The 22,380-nt window shown below is 36.9% G+C and overlaps 1 protein-coding gene across 1 annotated transcript in view; it reads left to right on the forward strand.

Moving 5' to 3' along the window:
* Nucleotides 1-22,380, forward strand: part of LOC133519226 (atrial natriuretic peptide-converting enzyme) — a 186,848-nt gene extending 164,468 nt beyond the window's left edge. The window contains exons 13-17 of the mRNA XM_061853215.1: nt 18,111-18,291; nt 18,813-18,966; nt 19,894-20,017; nt 20,386-20,534; nt 21,373-22,380. Of these exons, the coding sequence (XP_061709199.1) occupies nt 18,111-18,291; nt 18,813-18,966; nt 19,894-20,017; nt 20,386-20,534; nt 21,373-21,573 (809 nt within the window). The 3' untranslated portion in view covers nt 21,574-22,380. The remainder of the gene's footprint in view (nt 1-18,110; nt 18,292-18,812; nt 18,967-19,893; nt 20,018-20,385; nt 20,535-21,372) is intronic.

Raw genomic sequence — 22,380 nt, forward strand, 5'->3', positions numbered from 1 at the left:
CCACCAATGGGCGTGTGGAGGTCGACGGCCTCAGCCTACGCTACTTGTCATAATCCCTGATATGCGGGAGATTTTTGCTTGCACAGGATTAACGGGTGGCAGCTTAAACCAACGTTGTTCATTAAACTTTACGTTCCCCGAGAGTCTTATACTAATTCCCTATTAAAGAGAGCTTAAATTACCATTTATGATTTGAAATAACATTAGACCTCTTCATATAGGATCACTTCCTTTCATTGTCCAGTCTCAAAAGCAGGTAATATTTTTGCCTTGATATGGATATATATAAGGTTACATATATATATATATATATATATAACCTGAACCTGAGTATAGTTATTATGAACAATTGAACAGTTAATTCATTTTTGTATAATACTACTACGGAATGGAGTATCGAGACAAACCTTACAGGTTTAACGATATTTAGTAAATAAGCTTAGTTTTTTTTTTGTAATTAAGTACCTGAATAAAAAAAAACTTTCGCGTTTAGTACACATATTTTTTAATTTAATATATATTTTCGTTCCCTCATTACTACCTAAAAGTTAAATTAAGCAAATGTAAATAGATATGTATTTTTTAACAAAATATTTTTATTTTATTTTGATTTACCTACCTGCTCAAAAATAGTTCTTATTCTTATCCAATCCAATATGATATAAAAGTTCTGTTAATCTGATCATAATATCAGTGTATCTCGCTTGAAGCCCTATAATAACTTAATAACTAGTGCAACAGATACGCAATGAGATTAATTTCAATGCATTCGCAGAGATTATGCATAGAAGCGCATAAGCCTGCCATATTGCGAGCCATACATTATGAACAATGTTGGCAGCTGGCCGTAGATGTGCACGTGACACAGACATTGATCTAAATACACATCGTCAAGAAATTGTGGTACGTATGGCTCAGTGCATGGTATATGTATCAACATATGCCCATACATCCATCTCTTTCTGCCTCTTAAGTGAGTCATTTACGTTTGTTTGACATTTGACGTTTGCGGTTAACATATAAATATGACCAAGCGTTAGCGAAGCGGGCAAAAATTATTTCGTATGTACTCCTCTACATGTCGCAATGCTCAACCGTTTCTCGTGAAATTTTGTGAGCAGGTCCGATTATTAAATCGATTTTTTGTCTATTATCCAACGTTTACAATAAATAATAAAATTGGTAGATAAATTAGACCAAAACAGTCATCAGTAATTGTACATATTGCCTTGAATTATCAATATAAAGGTTTTTATAAATGTAAGATATGTTCAGCAGATCATTCACTTAAATTTAAATCAAATCACGTATCTTCATTGTACTTTTATTATACTAATATTTCGTTTTTATCTTTTTTAATCAAAAATTGATTTGCAATCGGTGCCGGTGTAAGAAGTTATAAGCCTGGCAGTGCATAATCGTTGGCTTCGCAGTAGATATCTTTGGGTGGCCTACTAAGATATATGTCTGTGGCTCAAACAGTTAAGTCTAAGGCAGTGTTTAACTTAGGGCTTAGGGGTAAGTTGCGTAGTTACGAGCTAGCTTACAGATCGTGCGACGGTTAGATTGTTCAACATAGTTAACTGTTATACACCAGTTTAAATTTGCTCACATCCAATTACTACGTAGTGTAGTTAACTTAGTTAACCTAAAATGTTTGAGTTTATTTTAAAATGAGTTTAAAGGTACATTCCATCAAAATTTGATACACAGTATTGACAGTATATTTTTTTTTACATGACATTGGCAAAGCTAAACGATAATATTACAACATGTTTTAACAGAATACTTATGAAAGTATGTACCTACATATATTATTTACTACATTTTATAACATTTACTTAAATTTGTCTAGTTAAGCCAAAGGTTTACATTTTACAGCCATTCATACTTATATTAGAACTCTCTACCCTATAACAGCTTAGCAGCAATTTACGAAAATTAAAGATAAAAATAAAGATATTTTATTATTCAAGTAGGCATATTACAATGCACTTATGAACGTCAAATAAAGCTACACCGCCTCTAACCATACACCTCTGACCCGAGAAGATTTAAAATAAACTATAGGTAACGGCCCGATTCGATTCTTAAAATACTTTAAATATTAGGTCTAGATACGATATGGATCGCATATGTCCAGTGATCGGAATAGGTAGTGCCATTTCACGGGAACTCGGTGCGTAAGCTTAGTATGGACATAGCTTTTAACCCCGGGATTTCATATGAAAAATTTAAGTTTAAATTTAAGTTTATTTTAAGTTTATGTTTAGTTCAGAAATGTTATGTGTGTGTTTTTTTTTTGGTTACTATAGAATATGGCATCGACAAAATATGAAGTAGATACACTAACTTTGATATCCATGCAAACAAAGAAAATAAGCACGTCTTATCAGTTATCTTTTTGCATTTGCATGTTGTTTTTTTAAGTGCATTCTTAAATTATCTTTACTTAAATTATCTGGTTCGACCTTGAGATAACTTTCTATTGTTTACCTCTATGAAGAGCTCGGGGCAGGGTGGGACAGTAGCAACAGATGCCAATATTTGTCATGCTATCTCTTTTTAGTTGAAAGATAATGTTTAAACAAGGCAAGTATGTCAGTGTCAAAACAGTTTCTTTAAACATAAACGGCACTCTTGACACCCGGCGTATTCGGTAAACACGACACGTTGTCGTTTTGCCTCTACGAAGTATTTGCTCTACATACCGGGAAACCTATGTTATCGGCTACGACCGTAGCTCAGCGGTGAATGTGTTAAATCCGAATCGGGCCGTAAGTAAGTCCTACATACTTTTACAACGTCGCAACCAAAACTTAATTTTAAGCAAAGACACGCGTAAAACAAAATTTGATAGACGAGTAAATTAGTCAGGTATTACGTTTCTCATTACCTTAGATTTTTTTACTTCTACGCAGCCATAAAAACGATATGATTTTCTCGTTAACCAAAATGGGACTTAAAGTCAAGATGGTCAAGGTTGACATTTCCTTGGCGAGTTGGCCCCAGTGGTCTCATTACGCGTAACGGCCGGCCATAAGTTTGGCCGATTTAATTCAATCGGCCATCGCTCATACAGGCCCGTCGCGGTTTTTACGAGCTCGAATAAAAGATGTCGCATAAATGTTACGCTTCTCCATAAAGTGTTGAGGATTTGTTTTCAATTTATTTTAGATGGGCTAGGTATGTTTTGGTTTAATTACTGAAGTTACTTGTGTTACAGCTATAATAGTGAAAGATGCAGCGTACCAGTTCGTAAAACTAACCCACTTCCATTGGGCACACAAGCACAAAGAAACAAACTTACTTGGCTTTACGCAGACAAGAATAAATGCCAAAAAGAATTATTTTTCAGAAAAGTTCTTTTAATAAATATAAGTTACATCAGAAGCGCTTTATATTTCAGAGCCACGTTACTGCAATGCTTACTAATTTCGATGTGTTTTACTAGTAGTTTATGTGGCTGCTGCATTATGAAACAAATTTGTATGAAATTCCTACTGCTCCTCCTTTTCTGAAACTCATTTCAACCGTTTCATAAACCCAGACTTACAATACGATACTTTACTCCTGGGCAAAGACTGCTGCTTTATAAATCACAAGTCAGACCCCATATGAAGTATTGCTGTCACCTTTAGGCAGGAGCACCTGGATGCCAGCTTGGGCCCTTCGACTCAGTCCAAAGGTGTGCTGTACGAATCGTCGACGATTCCAAACTCACAAGCGGTATTGGACCTTTACGTCTAAGGAGAGACTTTGCCTCCTTATGTGTGTTCTACCTCTTGTACAATGGGCTGTGCTCTGAAGAATTGTTTGACATGATGCCCACGGCTACTTTCTATCACCGCACCGCTCGCCGTCGGCACGGTGTTCATCCCGACATCCTAGGACCTAAATGGTCGCTCGGTGTGCGGGTTAATGGGAACTTCCTTCCGCGGACGCTCCGGTTGTGGAATGAGCTATCTACCGAGGTTTTCCCGAGGATGTACAGTATGAGGTTCTTCAAAAAAGGAGTGTACAGATTTACTACTAACAAACTAATTAAACGTCAAAATGGCAGTAATGAAGTTGTCAAATCATGCATCCGTTGTTTTATTTTATTCAAAGGCAAACGAGTGCCATATCGCTCGATATCAAGTAACATGCAAAATTTGCCCAAATTTTTTTGCAACTGACACTTCGTATCAAATAACATGTCATCTCGTCTGATATTAGAATAGAGCCTAAATCAAATTTCTTTGTTTCTCAGAGATGTTCTAAATTTGAATGTATTTAAGGTATCGGTTATCGATAATGTAAAGTTGAAATTACGATGCACCCACAGATTCTGGGTTCTTAATGTAGGCCTTATGTACATCGGTAGCTTATCGTTTCTGAATATATTATGATATGGGGGCTTATGATATGGATGTAGATAATAGTACATTACGATACAAGTGCGAAAAATAGGAAATTCGAAACGAGTGGCGATAAATTAAAACACGACCGAAGGGAGTGTTTTAAATCGACACGAGTTGCGAATTATCTATTCGCACATGTATCGTACAAAGTTTTACAGTACATATGGCCCTTTAAATGTTCGACACAGTGCGGTAAAGTAGCACCATATGTACTGTAAAAATTATTAAACATTGTTATCGTGTTTAGTTTTGAGCTTGAACAGCCTTGCAGTGATTGATCGTCGTTTCATATAACAAGATCAAAACCTTATAATAGAATTTTATACAATCGTGATATAAGTAACAGAGTAAGCGCTGGTGGTCTAGCGGTAAGAGCGTGCGACTTGCAATCCGGAGGTCGCGGGTTCGAACCCCGGCTCGTACTTACCAATGAGTTTTTGGGAACTTATGTACGAAATATCATTTGATATTATACTAGTCGCTTTTCGGTGAAGGAAAACATCGTGAGGAAATCGGATTAATCCCAACAAGGCCTAGTTTACCCTCTGGGTTGGAAGGTCAGATGTCAGTTGCTTTCGTAAAAAGTAGTGCCTATGCCAAATCTTGGGATTAGTTGTCAAGCTGACCCCACGCTCCCATGAGCCGTGGCAAAATGCCGGGACAACGCGAGGAAGAATAAGTGATATAAGTAATAGAGAGCTTTTCAGACGAGTATCGTGTTTAGACAACGACGCTTGCTGAGTTGCCTAAGTAAGGCACGAAATTGAAAAGCGTGATTATATCATTATTGTATAAAATACTTTTTCTACGAATTATCTAAAATAATAGTTTTTTTTTACTATAGAACCTAAATAATCAATTTAAATTGGTAAGTTTCTCAGCAGACAAAAATGTGGTACTAAAGACATAAACTTCGCGTATCCGCGCGACCCCGTCGTGGCCCGCGCGCGTCTAGTATTTTCTATGGGAGCGTGGCGGCACGTGATTAGTATTTTTTTTTACAGTACATATGGTGCTACTTTTCCGAATGCTCACTTTCCGTGCATATGTCGAAACTTTAAAGAGCATATGCATTGTAAAACGTTATACGATACACGTGCGAATAGGTAATCTTTTATATAGGGTTGCCATCCGTCCGGGTTTCCCCGGATTTTTCCTAGTTTAGAGGGCATCTGGGGAGCGTCCGGGGAAGGCTTCATTTGTTTACAAATTTAAAGTCTTAGGCCGCCCGCGACACACGCACAGCACAACCTGTTTAAAAAACCTGTTGACATGCCCGGGTTCTGGACTGTAAAATCCGGGGTTTTTTTCGCGTCTTGTCCTGGTTTCCAAATTTTAGAGATGACAACCCTACTTTTATATGATATGAAAAGTACGCAATTTTAGTTTGCTCTACGAAATCTTAATTCAAGCTTTACAGTCGACGAGTAGAAAAAAATGTTAAATTAGTATCATCCTCCCAACAAACCTTTAAATATCGATCCCACAGGGAGCCTACCGCCAACATCGAAAAATCGAAAATCGTTATCTGGCTCTCTATTGCTCTTGCAAATTCGAGCGACAGGGAGGCAGATAGGTCCTCTATCCCGGACCCGGACATACTCGATCACTAAAATATTTGATAGAATAGTTTAGCAAGAGAGTATTAAAAACGATAGCAAAAGACGAAGTTTTAGGAACCGAAATAAGTACAAAATATAAAAAAAAATAGAGTAATAAAAGCAATTGCCAAAACGATTACTTTTCCGTGGAGATTATTTTTCTATACGGCTCTAATGTTGTTTGTTGTTTGTTGCTTTTATTTTAAGCCAATTCACGTGTTATTTTTATTGAAACGATCGAGGTAATAAATTGTTTTGTACAATCTTAATAAGCTTCCGAATAAAATTAGTAACTAAAGAACGGCTACATAAGTACATAGATATTCTTAAATAGGTACCAATCAAAACACTCCTGATCATGTTTCCTCGAAAAGATCGCTTCGCTGTTTGATACACACACGGATAATATGTTACACTCATCAAACTGATGATTAGTTCAGCATAAGGCAACGGTAATAGGTACTGCTACAGAAATGCGGCAAAGACACCAGACCGACACTGTCGACACAGGAAATTGGCAGTCGGCCCAATTCGTACAATGCTTATAAGATGTCACAGCGATTCGATACCAATCTATCAGTGTCAAAAGTGACGTTTTTAGTTTAAGTAATGTCACTTTTGACACTGACAGATCGGTATCAGCATTGTTCTAATTTGGCCGAGTGACATTGCCTGCGTCGACGCCGCGTGGCAGCAATAACATTGCATCAAACGCTGATGCAATCGATCTCATTATCCGAATATCACCTTTATAGTTCGTGTCATCCACGATGACGCGCAGATTTACCCTTTAGGTTAGATTTGATAATAACATGAAATTGCGAGTCAATACTTATTAAGTAGACGAAGCTCTTAATAAATACTCGACATGGAATAACGGTCTATATGACTGACTCTTATCTGACACATATCACTGAAAAATATCCCTTCTCCATAAATATGTATACCCTGCACGCAGCTTTTGAATATTGCCCCCAACACCCTTTCCCGCTATTTAAAATAAAAAGCGGCCAAGTGCGAGTACCATTTATAACGGCTACGGAACCCTAAAAAATGTGATTGATCAATAAAAGTTTCGATTGGTTAAAATTTAATTCTAAAAATAAAATCACAATATTTGACGTTATCAACATGCGCGTAGTACAATTGAGTCACTCGCAGCACAATTCCCGTGGGGTTTTCGAGTTCTATAGATATTATAGTTGGTTGGCCGGGGTTAAAATGCTTATAAGAAATCACAGTGGTACGATACCGATGTGTCAGTGTCAAAAGTGACGTTTTATGGTTGAAGAAATATCACCGGTACTATGGAGTGTGGATTTAAAGGAGTGAAATCTCTTATGGTACGTAGAACTGTTGCAAAAGTGTCCAGCTGTCAGCTATAAATAATAGTTCCAAATCTCTCCAGAGTAGCGCTAGAGTAGCTAAGAACCTAGGCGTTATTGACGGAGTGAAGTGCGCTGTCTATGATTTGATTTTTTTGTCTAGTATTCTAGGTATTGTAGCGCCACCTATTTAAGGTTTTTTGGCGACATTTTTTGATACATGGAGATTTAATTCCTTATCTCCACCTTCCATAACCGGTACGATACCGATCTGTCAGTATCAAAAGCGACGTTTTTGGTTGTGGAAATATCACTTGCGACACTGACTGATCGGTATCGTACAGCTGTGACTTCTTATAAGCATTGTTTGCATCGGGCCATAAGTCGTGATCCCATAAAGGATTCTTAGAGGAGCTAAAAGTATAATTTTTACAGGATGAACTGATTACTATTGAGTGTATTTCAGCCGGTCGGTCGTTTATTTAACCAAAGAACCCTTTCACATTCACATTATCGGATACCGATATCGAGTCAGACAATGTGGAATGGCTCGCTCTCAGGCTGCGACGCTTTATCTTTCATCAATTCAATCATTTACTTTTGCACGAACTTTTTTAAGCGTGCACGTTTGTCAAAATTTCATTAATACTCATGGATCTGTTTCGAACCTCTGAGCCTATTTCTAATTACGAGGGCATTTTTTCTTCTGTTAATCAAAATGATTTAGAGGTTTTTTTTTTTTTAATTATCGATTTTTTAACGTCATAAGTTAGTCAGAATATGTTTTATCTTGGTAGTAGGTACTCGTAGTAGGAACGCTTTATAATGATAGAAAACATTTGTGCCAAATATTGCAATAGAAACTAAACTATTTTGCAGATAAGACACGACCACATTTACATGACCCTTAAATTATTCTGTTCTACTTCTATTGGCCCTTTATTTTGTTCTAAATTGTAAAAACATATTATTAGACCGTCCGACCGAGCTAGACCGTCTTATGAATAATGGCATACGTTTCATTTTCGGACTTCGCAAATACGACCATGTTTCTTTTTATCGCCGTCAGCTAAATTGGCTCTCCATCCGTCGTCGTAGGTCCCTTAGAATCCTGAGTATTTTATTCTCCATTTTGTTCGAGCCTTCCTCCCCTGGTTATCTTAAACGTAAATTCACTTTCATCACCCCCCGTCCAGGATGTGAACTCCGTTCCTCCCGTTCTCTCAAACTCTCGATTCCTTCTCACCGTACTGGTTTTATGTCTAACTCTTTCGCCGTTGAGGCAATCCGTCTCTGGAATTCCCTCCCTCTCTTTATTCGACAAGCCCCAAGCAAACCCGTTTTCAAACGACTACTTCGCAAGCATCTTCTGTCAGAAGAACTTAAATAAGGTTCACCATCATGTATATGTACATAATTATATGTATTAGTCTATCTTTTATACATTATATAAGTAGTAGTATTTAACTATTTATATATTTTTAATATTATTTGACTTCACGTTTAATTTTTTCCTTATTATTTGTTATTATTTTTTCCTGCACCAACATACACAAATGTCTCTATTTGACCCAATGGTTGACTGGTAGAGAATGCCTTTTGGCATTAAGTTCGCCATTTGTACATTTTTCTTTATGTGTGCAATAAAGTTTAAATAATAATAATAATTATGATTATTAGCAAGGGAACCAGAAATGTCGGTATGGTGCATTCGGGTAATTTCGATTCACCCTCGATGTCTGGTAATTCCGAAAAGCACTCATAATTCCATGAATATCTGTAAGTCTGAATTTTCGGAACTATCTAAATACGCCTTACTTCTTTCCCATTCAATGACAATATCTTATTTGATCACAAATCCTCTGGTATACAACACTGTACATATAATTTAGGTACATACATTTCGAGATCTTGTGTGCTACATTAATTTGTGGGTAGTATACACCCTGCCGTATATCAAAGCCACGTTTGACGTGATTATGATTACCCTCGCAGGCGACATCTGAACGTGTATAATCCTCGAAAGATGGTCGCAACCACCTAGACATAGTTTTATGAGTAAAGTAAGACGTTGCGTTTTTTAACGGAACAAAGGGAAAGGATATGGGAGGAGAATATTTAGTACATCACTACAAAGGCCGGGAAATAGGAACTTACCGGCCGAGTGTGATAAAGGACCGAGCGAACGCCTATTTTATAAATACGAATACAAGGTCGGCAAATCTTATTAGGACCGAAGAATGCGTGGAAATAAATACTACCAAAACTAATGTACAGCGCCGACCAAACCCGACCGATCTCTAGAACATTCAAACTTATGCTACACCGCAGCCAGTAGCAGTCATAGTAGCAAAAACCGGCTGTTGACAAGAAGTGCCAGGTCTTTTTAAACCCTAACTAAAAAGAGAGGTATTAAGTTTAACAGAAGTGTGTGTTTCTGTCTGTGACATCGTAGCTCCCAAACATAAGGACTAGAGTATGGTTTTCCATAAAGTATTTGTAATACACCTTGTAGATGCCGCTTTTATAGTTTTTCCGGAGTGTTTATATTTAAAAATGTAAAGTTAGTATACACATATTTGTACAGGAAATTTGTATTACAAAATATATTGATTTTCAGAGGTACTCTTCTTTTTTAACTATGGTTGAAACCTGCGCCGAGCTCCTATTGAAAGATAAGCCCGTAAAGGATGCTACTAGATATTATGAGCAACAGTTGTGTTGCTACCTTACCTAATCTTATTTATACATGTGTTGTTAATTTAATAATTTATACAAATTAGCTTAGCTTGTTACACTCAAAAGCATTAAAAACGAGTAACTTATGTATGACATTTTCTTTTTGGTGCTTTTTTTATATAATGCTAATAAAAGTAATAAAAAATACCTAGTTAAATGGTCGTTAGTCAAGGCATCTAGCTCACTTCACAGCTATATTTAATATACCTAGACGTAATATTTGCGAACGTTACCTACATACAATGCTATACTTATTATTCGGTTTGGCCCCGCCTTAGCGGAAATAGTTATCTGGCAGTTAACTGCTGTCAAATAGTAAGAGGTTTGTCCCGTGAAATTTAACTTTATTCTCACGCCATCCATTTTCGTCGCTTTGTTTCCCCCGCCACGCATTTCGCGCATAGGTAGCATTCTTGAAATCTTATGTTAGTATATACATATAAGATACGTCAAACATTTGCTAAACATACGATATGGATTAGATATGTCAGGGTCAAGTGACGTTTCTTCCATCAAAAACGTCACTTATGATACTGACATATCCAATCCATATTGTATCTTAGGAAATTTTTGACCAATCTTAAAGTTCGAATCGGGCCCTTAGGTGGGTACGGCTATAGAAAATATACCTGCGTATTATAAGCACATTTGCTTACAAACCCCATCCGCCATTATTCTACCATCACCCCGTGAAGCTTAGATTAATGTCAAGTTTTATTAAATTCCTTCAGGACAAAGGGCGGTTTGACAGCGAATAAATTGCCAACGCCGCGTCTCGAACGCTAACGCAAACGCTAACTTACCTCGTCTACACGGCGATAGTTTATCTACGTTTAACCACCGAATACAAATGCGTATCACTGACAATAAACGTGGGACTTGAAGCCTCGTGGTTTGATATTGCGTGGTTTATACTGGGTTATTTTTAATGTGTTGTTATTGTGTTGCGTCGCTGCATCTCTTTCGTTTCTCATATTCAGGCAAAATAGATTTTCACCACGAATTGAATTGCCGTAAGAAAATAACGCAGTCTTTGTTTTAATTGTTTTTTCAATACGCTGGTTTGGAAGGACCTAATATTTTTTTAATGGGTTTCTTACGTTTTTCAATTTAATAAATATTTTCGTACGCGTGTGTTACCGTAATCGTGATAATGGACCGTGTTACATCGATTTGTGGCGCCGATAAATAATTCCATAGGCGACGATATAATACCTAGTCAAAATCAATATATTTTACAATATGTACGTTTCGCGTTCCATCTGCTTAATATTTATTAGAAACTTTATACTTTTTTTTTTATGGAGGATAGGCAGGGGCCTGACCACGATCACACCCGATGGCAAGTGATGACGCGGTCTACGGTGGAACACGCTTACCTATGAGATACCTATTTACTCTAGCCTTGAAGAGATTCAGATTGTACTCATACGGAAACACAGACTCGGGCAGGGCATTCCACTCCTTGGCAGTTCGCATTTATACTATACAACATTGATCACGATGAACCATGACTAATATACGTTTAGCTAAGCGAAGGCATGATAAGACAAGGCTTATCATTGAATTATCTACTGTTTAAAACAATGTGAATAGGTAACGCTAATAAGTAATGCAATGTAATATAACCTCCCTACTTACATAATGATAAAATAATATTTAATATGGTATCTTTATACCGGCATAATTTAGTTAACTAAAAGCTCTGTTGGGTCCTGGCTATGCAATAACGTTTTAATACAATCGTTGTAAGGCAATATCGTCAGCATTGTGCTGAAATACAGTTAGTCCATACACTTACTACGCGTAGGCTAGCGTTGGGCACATTGTAAAACGATATTTTATACATGATAGCTTTGATCACTTGTTTATATCACCGGAATCTGACTCGAATAATCTGAAATACAAAAAAGGGTAGTTCATTAGATATTCTTTATTTTCTAGGTCGTGAAATCTTAAAACAAATTAATCCTAAATATCTTAATCTGTGTTAATATTATAAAAGCGAAAATAACTCTCCCTGTCTGGTAGATTTCCACGGCTATTTTAAGTTCTATTTCATATAAAGCTCAACAAAAATACTATAACCTTTCCGCCCTTCAAAAATCCCTCTTTGTTTATTTGGGATTTAAGTACATAGCTACACAATTACACTGGATTCCCCCTGTGTTCGGCGCTTCGGCGAGCGATGGGAACGGGCCAGGTGTGCTGGCTGTCCTCTAAATTGCTTGCATGGTGACAAAAGAACACTCCGCACAAATCGCGGTAAAATGACAGTTAGATAGCAATTGCTGTTGCAGCATTACTGCTGTGGCATAGTCACAGCCGCTGTTCTCTTAATAAAATGAGTATATATTTTCCGGGTGGGCATTAAGATATATTTTCATACACGTATTTCCAAACCCCAGGCGGTCAATCTACGATGCCAAATAAAAATAATATTTTTATTCAATTATTAAGCTGTGAATTATAGTACATTGTAGGAGAGGCCGGAAAACCGCTCAAAGATGGACGAGTGAATTTGAGGGCCGACACGTTTGTGGAGGCATCCTAAGAAAGAAAATGCAACTCTTGAATAACCATTTTTCATATATTTACGTACCAACCACACCGATCTTCATATATGTACCATTCGGTTGGCCAAGCAAGCGTCCATAGACTACGGGAACCACTCTCAGTCGAGCCAACATTGTTCTCCGCTTTTATTCGCTATAATGAGTTTCAGAACGCTCCATTTTATCGCGGAAATTTATACATAGATATTATGTTTACCAACATTCGTCTCGATGTGCCATCAGTCTACGTCAGCGGTACGTCTTTACTAATAAATTGGGAGTAAATCTTTGCGTCTGACAGTATAAAGGAAGATTTGCTAGATCTTCGACAATAGGTTAACGTAATAAATGCCTCAGTATCGAAATTATATTGGCATTCGTGAGAAGTTATTCTATTATAACAACTTGGAGATAGATTGCTGTTTATATCTTTCTGTTCAGGAAAGCGGTGTACCGTCTATCAACTGTAAATTCTTAACGCCACAGTTATCAACAGATAAATGGTGCTCGTGCGACTATTTCCCATGTAACAAGCTCAACTTCCATATAGATCTGCAATGCTTAAACGTTTAAAATAATCACTTTAACATTCACTTCTAGTTTCAACCAAATCTCATCATTAGACACAACACCTGCCTGGAGAGAGTTTGTTCGTTTTTTTCTACTCAAGGATATTAATATAAGAATGAATGCTTATGACTTACTTAAGACACCTATCTCATAAGTTGTAATTAAATCTACAAATTACATCTTTACAATCTTGCGCTTCGTCAATCATTCAAATGGCAAATTTATAAACAAAAGGTTATTTTAATTTTTCAAGGCTCAGAAGTTTTTTTTTTTACCACGTCGGTGGCAAACAAGCATACCACCCGCCTGATGGTAAATAGTCACCGAAGCCTATGGACGCCTGCTATACCACAGATATAACGCGATAGATAGATTATTTATACGCGATTCCTACCCAAAAAAAATATTATTGAAAGTTTTTTAGTTTTTGATAATCCAATACATAACTTAATCAGAAACAAAGTTCAACTAAACCTGTGTTTATCAAAAGGCTTAAAGTGAAATTACTTCAAGCAGTCGTGTCTCAAGTGGCAGGTACATTTTTCTTAATATAAATGCTGACGGGGGGCGATTACGGGAACTTTTCTAATTATGTTTTTGTCGAGACCAACAATGGCCGTCAGGTGTGCGGTTGGTCCTTAAGTTAATAGCGAAAGCGGGTTAAAGTTTATAAATAATCGTTTGTGGAAAATTAATTACGACTGACGATTGGTCCAATTGCAATCGTCAATCGCTATAAACTTTACGAACGAGGGCTTAACTAGAACGCCCTGAAGTTGAATTCGAATTTTAAAAGTATTTTTTTATTTTACTTTCAATGCATCGCGCGGCTTTAGTTTCATTGCACTTCAATATCATGTCTTTATTTGTCCTAAATTAAAAAAAAATTGTCCAAAAATGCCTAAATATCTAATTGACTCCATCTTAAGATGGCCGAAGGTCATAATGACTATTTATTATTCATATCGTTCAAGTTCCAAAATACCCAAATGTCAAAAAAATTGCTTTATCGAATGCCGAATTGTCGATGGGACTTCTTTTTAAGTGTATTAAGTTTAAAGAGCTACGTCTGCAATTTTATAACCTTTCGTACCTGTAACTATTATTTTTGAACAGTAAAGACGATAATATCTCGATCATATTCACCTACTTACGTATTATTAATGTAAACATATAATTATTTATTTATTTAATTAATCTTTATTGCACATAAGAAAACACACAGTACAATAGGCGAACTTAATGCCGTAAGGCATTCTCTACCAGTCAACCTTTAGGCAAAGCAGATAAGTTGTAGGCGGTGCAGAAACATGAGGTATAGGTGATACAATTGATACATGTACGAACACAATACATTCATAAGAAATACACAAACATAAACATACATATAATATTGATACAAATACATTTACTTACATATACATAATATAATATAAGTATATCATATCAATTTATCAATAAACAAATAAATGAATGAATGCTCCGTGAAGAAGATCCTCGAAAATTGGATCAAAACATGTAAAGCGTTTTTTCGACTATATGTATAATATTATATGTCAGTACCAACCCGTTGAAAATAATTTTAATATGCAGGTTAGTCATTTTAGATTATGACACCACGTCAATTTGATGACACCACGGCAAGGAACAATATACCAAAAAGTGTACGTCAAAAAACCATAAATAGGTGGCGCTACAATACCTAGAATACTTGAGAAAAAAATCTAATCATAGACAGCGCACTTCACTCCGTCAGTAACGCCTAGGTTCTTAGCTACTCTAGCGCGACTCTGGAGAGATTTGGAACTATTATTTATAGCTGACAGCTGGACACTTTTGCATCAATTCTGCCTAAGGAGTTTCTGTTCCTTGCCTCTACCTTCCATAGTAGGTATTTTGGGAATTCGGTATATTAACGAAAACATTTTGGAATATCAGTGACATCTCTTATGGTAGAACTGTTGCAAAAGTGTCCAGCTGTCAGCTATAAATAATAGTTCCAAATCTCTCCAGAGTAGCGCTAGAGTAGCTAAGAACCTAGGCGCTATTGACGGAGTGAAGTGCGCTGTCTATGATTAGATTTTTTTGTTCAAGTATTCTAGGTATTGTAGCGCCACCTATTTAAGGTTTTTTGATGACACTTTTTGGTACATGGAGATTTATTTCCTTACCTCCACCTTCCGTAATTTTGGAATTCAGGCATTTTGACACTACGATTCCGTTTTGAGATCAAGGGATTTTGGTAAATGGTTAAAACAAAATTAAAGTGCCCTGAAATCAAAGCATAGCGAGCATTATTGAGAGCAAAATCAAGCTCTAGTTTTTAAATTGTGTAACAGCCCAATTCGACTAAATCTTACGTCTAAAGTGACGTTTCTTCAAACAAAAACATCACTTTCCAATAATTCTATGATATCATCATATCATTTACATATCATTTTAAATTTGAATTGGCTTGGTGAGTTTTTATAATATCATCCAGATGTGTTCTAATAACGACTACAAAATATACATAGTACTGTTCCTTGTCATAGTTCTGGTTTTGTCTCTAACTCCTTTACCGTTCAGGCGATCCGGCTTTGGAATGATCTCCCACTCAACATCAGAAAGGCTCAAACCAAGCTCTCGTTTAAGCGTATGTTGCGCAAGCACTTTTTCGACAAGCTCTCTGGTTAATTGTCCTTCGTAGTCATAGTATTTTTTGCACTGGGTACATAAATTAATATATATGTATGTATATTTATTTATAGTATATTTATGTAAGTTTATAACCGTTAGTATATATTATTTATCGCTATTTTGCTTGTTTTAAGTTACTTATTCTGTTTTTTTTTGTTTAATGCCTGCACGTACTACTGTTTCTGTTTAGCCTGATGGTTGACTGGTAGAGAATGCCTTTAGGCATTAAGTTCGCCATTTGTACTTTATTTGTTATATTGTGCAATAAAGTTTAAATAAATAAATAAATAAATAGTATAACTCAAATAAGTAAATTATAGTTTCCAAATGAAAACCGATAAATAGGAATAAAAAACCTAAAAACCATTATACTGAGCAATACAAAATGCTCTTTACCTCTACAAAATGTAGGATTCGCGTAACTTGGGACATTAGAATTTGTTTACCGTACCACCAAAAGGGGTTTTTATTTTCAATTACCCTCCGGACGCCGCTCCGGGTGAATAACGAACTCATTTCGACGAGAGATTTCATTTTTGTCCCCTAATTTGTTTAATAGAAGCCTTTATAATACCTATATTTTCCCGTGCTGTTTTCTTTTACAACTAATACTTTGTTACAAGGACGTCGCCAAGCCCCCCGCCTAGAAAATAAAATAATTTTTACCGTTCAACAGTTTGTTATATTTGACAGACGATTATGAAATAGCGTTACTTTGATAGTTTGATACAGATCCATGCTTAGAACAAAGTCTAAGGATAAAAGCACTGTAGTTAATACATACTAGCAAACGAACTTTTTTTTAATACCACGTCGGTGGCAAACAAGCATACGGCCCGCCTGATGGTAAGCAGTCAAAGCCGTAGCTGCGGATGGACGCTGCAACTCCAAAGGTGTTACAAGTGCGTTGCCGACCCTTTAAAAACCTGTACACTCCTTTTAAACATCTTGTTGTACCTATGCTAGGCTGGAGCGCTCTTGTATAAAAAAAAAATAACACAATTAATTTCTAACAGTTTTTAAAAGTTGTGCCATAATATAAAAGTAACGGACGTATTTTTTATATTTTTTAAATAGAATTTTTTGCCTCTACATCTCTGTCAAAAAATGTAATAATGTATGAAGAAGTCTATTTAAAAAAAAGGTTGAGAGGGAATTATTAGCCTAATATGGGAACAAGAAGAAAAGGTATATAGATTTATTAAATTAATAGTTACAGTTACTAAAAAAATTCTTAAAAGTGATTTAATTAAATGAAGCTGTTGATGAAGACCAGAATGAAACTGCCCCACGGCAAGTTTCTTACGTCTTGGGGCTAATTGTAATTATTATGAGATCTCATGCATCAATGCACTATGGTTGTAAATAATTTAAATGCCATTTCAAACTGTTTTCAAAAGTCGAGTTTTTAAGATATTTTATTTAATAAACTAGGCTAATTTATTATTGAAAACGATTAAGTATGAAATAAAATGACGAACGACGTACGGTCGCCATTTGTTTATCATGTTACGCACTAAGTAGCTATAAAATTAAAAGTGCGAGAATACGCCCATGCTAAAGTAAGAAAAACATATTGAATTTATCTTATCTCGCGGCTCATCTGCCTGGAAACTGACAAAAAACAGTGAAAAAACCTACATTATGTGTATTAAATATAATTTTGTTTACACGTGTAAACAGCAAAGTGGATCCAAGATTTTGATTTGGGAGGCGCTTGAACTTAATAACCTACTTTAGGTTTAGATAACAGGGATCCTATAATTTTCATTTATGGACTCGAGGCCCACTGATCTAAGTTGCGATTTCAGAGTGACACATAGGTACATACACACAAGAATTTTATGCCCCTCCCATTTTTCGATTTTGCGTCGTAGATTTACATTGAGACTTCTAGTTTGTGATATAGGGTCTGTTTCACAAAGTCTGTGTAAAATGTATCGGATGGCTAATTAACAAATAAATTAACTGCCAGATAAAACTTCTTGCAAAACTTAACACTTTATCAGATTGTACCAGTTAAACTTATTTGTAGATTGTGAAACGCCAACGATGACTTTGTTCGTCAGCTTATTCGGGACTTTACTTGGACATTGTGAAACAGACCCTTAAGTAGGTATGTGGGCCGATTTTTATTATCTGCTCGATATTTTTTTCTTAGATTTGGATAAAATAATATAATTTAGTGGAAAATATTCAAATCAATAACCAAACTGTAGCTTAAATATTTGTCATCAGAATGCGGTCGTCGCCGCACGCCGCCGAAGGGTACAAAGCGCATCGTGGGCGGAGTAGAGGCTACTCCTGGCGACTGGCCCTTCCTCGCAGCCATCCTCGGCGGGCCCGAGGAGGTGTTCTACTGCGCAGGAGTCCTGGTGGCCGACCAGTGGGTGCTCACCGCCAGCCACTGCGTTGGCAAGTGAGTGTTCTGTACAAGTAATTCTGTCTGGAGGTAGCAGATGTGCAAGCTTTGTGCAGGTTGCAGAAAGTTATACAAAAAAAAATTGAGTAGGTTCCGAAATCTTTCTACATGGAATTTTCGCAATTTCTTCGACAGCACATAAGTTGTTTTAGTCATAATTTATAAAAGTCCCTAGAATTATGAGGTTTGTGAAAAATGGACTGTATTTTCTAAAAGAGTATCATGTGATACATCTATAATAGTCGCAGGAGTTCTTAGACGAAGTAAGGTTACCGCTTATCATCAGGCGGGCCATATGCTTGCGTGCCACCGACGTATCTATTGCTGATGGTCAGCGAGCAACTAGTTATGCTAAAACCAATTTGATAGTTTTTAAAACGACTTCGACGACGTAAGACATCAAACGATAGTCCTTTATTTTTGTGATTTTACTGGGAGCCGCAAGTCTATAGAGCACTGGTGTATTATTGAAAATATTTTTGTGGCTACCTCAAGTTTAGCGAGTTATTTGTTCGCAGCCACTCGGACGTGAATGGGTGGACGATACAGCTAGGCATCACGCGCCGCCGCTCGCACGCTTACTACGGCCAAAAAGTTAAAGTAAGGCGCGTCGTGCCGCATCCATTGTACAACATTGGCGTCGCTCACGACAACGACATCGCATTATTTCAGGTATTTTTTCGTCGTATTTGTATATATAATTTTCAGTTTGGAAGTTTTTGCGGGATATTATTTTCAAGACTCCTGCTCAGCATTGTTAGGGTTCCGTAGCCAAATGGCAAAAAACGGAACCCTTATAGATTCGTCATGTCCGTCTGTCTGTCCGATTATGTCACAGCCACTTTTTTCCGAAACTATAAGAGCTGCACTGTTCAAACTTGGTAAGTAGATGTATTCTATGAACCGCATTAAGATGTTTACACAAAAATAGAAAAAAAACAATAAATTTTGGGGGTTCCCCATACTTAGAACTGAAACTCTATACTAAACTATGGATAGGTCTTTAAAAATGATATTTAGGTTTTCAATATAATTTATTTCTAAACTGAATAGTTTGCGCGAGAGACACTTCCAAAGTGAAAAAAAGTGTGTCCCCCCCCCTGTAACTTCTAAAATAACGGAATAAAAATCTAAAAAAAATATATGATATACATTACCATGCAAACTTCCAACGAAAATTGGTTTGAACCAGATCTAGTAAGTAGTTTTTTAATACGTCATAAATGGTACGGAACCCTTCATGGGCGAGTCCGACTCGCACTTGGCCGCTTTTTTTTATTATTTTTACGTTAAACTTATTTTATAAGTTTAAGGGTCCACTGAAAATGAGTATTGTAACACTACGTGCTCCGATTTATGCCGAGTGTTATCATTTATGGGACAACCAATTACATAAGCCACATGTTTAACAATTGTTAACTCTAAGATACAAAATTTTCGATACATTATTATTCATTTCGCATGCTTAGAAAGTGGGTCGTTATTGTTCTAAAAAATTGCTCTAGTGCAGAAACGTATCATTTTCTGCGCACTTTTTAGAACAACAACGACCAATTTTCAGAGCATGAGAAATGAAAAATATGTGATTTGGTTACACAGCTGGCAGTCCGAGTGCGCTACCACGAGCACCTGTCTCCAGTCTGCCTCCCGCCAGCGGACCGCGTGCTGCCGCCGGGCACCTACTGCACTGTTATCGGTTGGGGCAAGCGGGACGACAAGGATAGTGAGTATAGAATGCGTAGCTGTTTCAGAAATGTTTTACTTATTTTACATATTCATTTGGGTAACAAGCGTTGAACGTAAATAGTGTATCCCCAAGACGTCACACGCAAACACGGAGCGTGGAGTTCTATTTAAAATATTATCTTGGAGACAAGGAAGAAGACTAATAATAAATTTGATCAGCAATTCTTGGCATGAAATGACATTGTGACTAGTGCATCAGTTACTTTCGTATGGATTTTGTGGGCCGGCATACAAGTAAGTTTACCTAATTCAACTCTAGATACACCGTGAGCCCTATGAACCGCTGTTATTTAAGTGATGTTTTGATTCATTATGTGATGTAATCATTTGAAAATTTTCATTCAGTGTCGGAATACGAGCCGGCAGTGAATGAGGTAGAGGTGCCAGTGCTGAACCGCGATCTGTGCAACCAGTGGCTGGAGCACCGAGACCTCAACGTCACCGAGGGTATGATCTGCGCGGGGTACCCTGAGGGGGGGAAGGATGCTTGTCAGGTTTGTAATCATGTCCATTTGTGTCGCATCTAATTAACTGATAAATTGATACTCAGACGGCCTCCGCAGCCTACTAGGTACTGAGTAGAGATTCAACCTGCAGAGATCGTTATCATTATTGACATCACAGACTTTAAAGACCCTACCAATGTCTATCTATCAACTTTGTGATTTACTTATTATGATTTTTTATATAACTTAACTTAAACTGACCCTAAACATTTGATATAGGTACGAGTATTCACATTGAAAAGATGCGTAACTTCAAATAGTTTAAGTGTAAAAACCCTAAATGTTTACCTACGATAAGGCCTTTTAGTAGGAATCTTTACAACATGTTCGAATTAAAGGGCTGACAAGGGTGCGCCCCGAACGCTAAAGTGTATGTAATCTTCGATATCCAATAAACTCGGTAAAAAAACTCGAGAATGTTTGCTTTGAACATACAGTTTCTTTAGAGATTACGCAATCGTTCGTGGTCGCATCCCCGCAAATAGTCGGCGAATCGATAGCAGGTACAGTGAGGCTGACTGTGATAAATCCATCCTCTCAAGTTTCAAGCGGACGGATTTATTTTGTAATGAATTATCGTCGAAGAAGAATGTTATTTACTCGTACATACACAGAGTAGACAAAAACGAATATGCACTACGGATAGAATTTTGGAAAAATACGAGTTAATTTGTAGAAAAAAAAATATAACTTTTTTTCATTACAATAACAATACGAGTAGGTACATAGCAAACCTTAACAGTGCATTTTTGCAAAGACTTATTGTTACCTAAAATTAAAATATACCGATACAGTTGCGGTCTAATTCTGTTTTCATTATTTGCAGGGAGACTCTGGGGGTCCATTACTCTGTAAAGACCCGAATGATTCGTCGCGCTGGTACGTTGGCGGCATCGTTTCCTGGGGCATCAAGTGCGCGCACCCGCGGCTGCCTGGCGTCTACGCCTACGTCCCGAAGTACATCACCTGGATACAGCGGCAGATACGACTGTACAATGACGACTCCGCGCGCTCCGAGGACATTTGAGTAACCCCGCGCCCCAACTCACATAAGAGAAAAGACTCGAACCACATCAGCCGAGTTTTAACTGTACGCTAAGCGTAAACGACTATTGACTATAAATTGATAGAACTTTTATAGAGCGCCACACGGCGCTCATGAATGCCGACAATAAAATAATACTGTTGACAATAATTTTCGACAAGAATGGCTAATTATTTTTACATATCACTCGATTATCGTGTGAGGTAAATCTGAAGCTGTGATAATAAGCCGTGTATTGTGAATGAGACCTATCGTATTGTATTCAACGTTTACTCATGACGTCTGCTCTTTTAAACTCTCGATACTTTTTCTCGGGGTTATAAGTCTTAGTTAAGTCATAGATATACATATATTGTTTAATGTGAGTGTTGGATGTAACCTGCAGCTTGCAGATAAGTAGGCTCGTAAAGCTTTAGCCTAATCTTTAAAAAGATTTTGACCCTTGATTTTATCATTTCTATTCAATGTTGTTGGACGTTTAGTCTCGATTATAAATTGAGTGTCTGTTTGTTTGATGTTTGGTGTTAGTAGTCTAGGGAAAAGTGCTTTTATAGATTGGAAGTAAGTGTAATTTTGGTTTAACGATAATAGTCTGATGTAATAGATCCTCTAGTAGACATCTCCCAATTCTTTGCCATAGCGGACTTGATTATTGTACTCTAACTTCCATGTAATGTGGTGACATAGGTGTATTAACGTAAGTCACGTGTTATTTCAAGCGCACTTCCCTCGTACTCTATATGTTTGTAATGTAATAAACTTAAATTAATCGACAATAATAACCTTGAC

This window comes from Cydia pomonella, chromosome 6 (genome assembly GCF_033807575.1).
Source record: "Cydia pomonella isolate Wapato2018A chromosome 6, ilCydPomo1, whole genome shotgun sequence".
NCBI classification, from domain to species: Eukaryota; Metazoa; Arthropoda; class Insecta; order Lepidoptera; family Tortricidae; genus Cydia; species Cydia pomonella.